A 3,917-nucleotide genomic window follows, 5' to 3' on the forward strand; every position below is an offset into this window, starting at 1 on the left:
CAGGGCAGGGATGGACACTCAGGGCAGGGATGGACACCCAGGGCAGGGATGGACAGGGATGGACACCCAGGACAGGGATGGACACCCAGGACAGGGATGGACAGGGATGGACACCCAGGGAAGGGATGGACAGGGATGGACACACAGGACAGGGATGGACACCCGGGGCAGGGATGGACACCCAGGACAGGGATGGACACCCAGGACAGGGATGGACACTCAGGGAAAGGATGGACACTCAGGACAGGGATGGACAGGGATGGACACCCAGGACAGGGATGGACACTCAGGACAGGGATGGACAGGGATGGACACTCAGGACAGGGATGGACACCCGGGACAGGGATGGACACCCGGGACAGGGATGGACACACAGGGAAGGGAGGGTCTGGTCCTCAGGAGCATCTCTGCTCTTCCCTGGGCTCCAGGCAGCCTGGAGAAATCTCTGCTCAGAGGCAAACTCGGCTGCAAGGCCAAACTTTGGGGAATTAGAAATGTTTGGAGTGTTTGATGATGATGATGATGATGATGATGATGATGATGATGATGATGCCTCTCCCCCAGCCATGGGCAGCCTGAGCTGTGAGTGCAGAGCTGCCTGGGGCTGAGCGAGGTGGATTTGAGACAAACTGACCCCTCTCTCCTCAGGAATTTGGGAAATTTGGCTCTTTCTGCTGTGCAGAGCTGGGAAATGAAACAGAGCAGTCACCTCTCTAAAATAAACCCCTTTTAGTCCTGGGCTACTGCACCCCATTGTTTTAATGGATATTAAAGATGCCCTGAGAGGGATTTTCTGCTAAGTCAGGGCATTAATTCAGCCATTCCTGAATAATTCCTAATGTGGATGTTTGTAAATATGGAGGAAGATTTTATTTCTGGTTTAATTCCAGCACATTCTCACACTGTGCTGAGTCAAGGTGCCAGGAGAGAATTCAGGGCCTGTCCTGCAGATCCTGACTGTGGCTGGAATCCCAAAATTCTCCCACCTGATCTCCCTTCTTTTCTCTGAAATAAACTCCACTCTCATAAAAAGAGGTTAAAAAATGTTATTTAGGGCCAAATCACAGAGCAGAAATAAATAAAATAGATAGACTTCAAAATTTCTATTGGCTCCAGCTGCTTCTTAGGGAAATAAAATAACTTTTCCCACTTGGTTTGTCACTATATACAGGGGTGATTCATCAGCACAGATGGGGATTTGTGATTTATTTCTGGAGGAATTAATTGCAAGGCTTTGAGCCTTTCCCTGGACCTTCATTTCTCACCTGTAACCGGGGCACAGGCAGCCCCTGGAAAAGGGATTTCCAGTGCTGCAGATGGAGCTTCCCTTCCTCTGCAATGAGGGGGAAAATGAAATCCATCCAGATGGGATTTTAGTGGGAATTACACAAAGTGACCAATGCCTGCTTTGCTCTCCCCTTCCCAGACCTTTCTGGGGCAGATTCTGCCTCGATGTCTCTCAGGAAACAAACCTGATCATTTCCTTTGCGGATCCATGGCGGGGTGTTTATTTTTATCTGCCTCAAAGACTGAAAGCCCCGTTAGATCTCACACCGAGGACCAGCTGTAATATTTATGTCATCAATTTGGAGCAGATCTGTTGGCCCAAAAGCTCCCATTTAAAAATCTGTCCACAGAAATCTCCTTTATGACAGGAGCTCCCTGGGCCCTGCAGAAATGAAATATTAACAGAGCACTGACAGGGCTAAATGAGAGGAAAAAGAATTAAAAAGGACAGGATGCCACACATCTGCTGGGGGAAATGGGGCTGTTCATTCAGGCAATCAGAAAAAACACCAGGCCTGTTTTTATGCTTTGCCACAGCTGAAAATGAAGATGGAAAATTGTGTGAAAGAAATTAAAATAATAATAAAAAATTAAACAATAATAATTTATTAAGAATAAATAATAGAACAAAAAAGATATATAATATATAATATATAATATATAATATATAATAGATAATATATAATAGATAATAGATAATAGATAATAGATAATAGATAATATGTAATATGTAATATATCACATATCACATATCATATATCATATATCATATATCATAATTAATATTTCATATATCATATATAATATATCATACAAGATATCATATATAATAGTTAGAATATATAATATATAATATATAATATATAACATACAATATAATATATAATATAATATATATTTATAATATATTATATATAATATTGTACATAATAAAATAATAATTAATAAAATAATTATTGATAACAATAACAATAAGAATAATAATATCAATAATAATAGCAATAATAGCAACAATAACAATAAGAATAACAACAATAATAATAACAATAATAACAATAACAATAATAATAACAATAATAGCAATAATAGCAAAATAACAATAACAATAACGATAACAATAACAATAACAATAACAATAATAGTAATAATAATAATAATAATAATAATAATAATAATAATAATAATAATAATAATAATAATAATAATTCCGTTTGTTTCATTGCTGATGCCTCCTGTTTATAGCCTCTCCTTTTCACTGTGGGTATTCATGGGGCTGTAAAGATTAATTATCGATTATTAATTACCAGTGATGAGTTCCAGATTTCTCTGTTGTTTCCCCCTCCCAGCCATGGAGCAGCTCTGTGAGGAGCTGCTGGGGTTTGTTTTTGGTGCCGTTACGGGCTCTGGTTCTGTGCTGGGGTTTAACCTGGGAACATTTGCTGAGTGTCGAGCCTGGTTCTGGCCCCGTTCCCATTATCTGATGTCCGTGGGGATTGGTTCTCCAGGTGCAGTAAATCCCTTTCCAGCCTTTTTTGGATGCAGAAATGCAGCTCAGGTTTTGCTCCACTGCTTTATTCCTCCTTCTCTTCTTTCTTCACCTTCCATCAGTGCTGCCATTCCTGCCTCCCTTCCTCAGCTTTCTCTTCCCCTCTTCCCTCTCTCCTTGCTGTCACTCCACACTTTTATCCCTCCCTCCTCTCCACAGGGGATGAGGTTTCCTGCATCCCTCAGAGACAGCCCGGGGTGCCAGGGGACCCCCTGCTCATGCCCAGTCCATGTCACCCCCCAGGAGCTCTGCTTCCCCCCAGGTGTTTCCCTAGGAAAGCAAAAAGAAGATTTTAAATTCTCAGTTAGAGCTGTGAAAGGGATAAAGGAGAGGAACCCGCAGCTCCTCCCTGCCCAGCGCGGCTTTCTCACCGTTCTGCGAGAAAAACCCACTCCCGCTGTCCCCGAGACCCGCGGGGAGCCCAATTATCTTCACCTTATTTTTCAGGGAAGAACAACAAGTAAAAAGGGTCCCTCCTGGGACACCCTTCCCTTTCCCTCTGATTTCCCCTCCATCCCCTCCGTCCCCAGGCTCGCTGTGCCGGACCAAGCCCACGGACCTGGTGTTCATCATCGACAGCTCGCGCAGCGTGCGGCCGCACGAGTTCGAGAAGATCAAGGTGTTCGTGTCGCGGGTGATCGAGGCGCTGGACGTGGGTCCCAACGCCACCCGCGTGGGCATCATCAACTACGCCAGCGCCGTGCGCAGCGAGCTGGCCCTGCACAGCCCCCAGAGCAAGGCGGCCCTGCTGCAGGCCGTGCGCAGGATCCAGCCCCTCTCCACCGGCACCATGACCGGCCTGGCCATCCAGTTCGCCCTCAGCCGCGTCTTCGGCGCCGCCGAGGGCGGCAGGGACGGCACGGCCAACTTCAAAAAGGTGAGGGGGCGAGGGAAGGGTTTGGCGCCTCCAGCTCCGCGCTTGGGGATCGTGGTGGGGTGGTTGGGAAAAGCAGGAAGGTGAGTTTTTCCCTCTGGGCTTTGGGTGTGTGTGGACACGTGAGGAAAACATCTGGGAGGTGCAAACCGGGGGTTTGAAAACCTCCAGGAAGTTCACACCTCTCAATTCTTCTTGGAAACCTCTGGG

At 45.5% G+C, this 3,917-nt stretch overlaps 1 protein-coding gene across 1 annotated transcript in view; it reads left to right on the forward strand.

Moving 5' to 3' along the window:
- The first annotated feature begins 2,635 nt into the window (after positions 1-2,635).
- MATN1 (matrilin 1) overlaps positions 2,636-3,917 on the forward strand; it is a 15,040-nt gene continuing 13,758 nt past the window's right edge. Inside the window, exons 1-2 of the mRNA XM_019008846.1 lie at positions 2,636-2,664; positions 3,281-3,710. Of these exons, the coding sequence (XP_018864391.1) occupies positions 2,636-2,664; positions 3,281-3,710 (459 nt within the window). The remainder of the gene's footprint in view (positions 2,665-3,280; positions 3,711-3,917) is intronic.

Source organism: Parus major, chromosome 23, assembly GCF_001522545.3.
Source record: "Parus major isolate Abel chromosome 23, Parus_major1.1, whole genome shotgun sequence".
NCBI lineage: Eukaryota > Metazoa > Chordata > Aves > Passeriformes > Paridae > Parus > Parus major.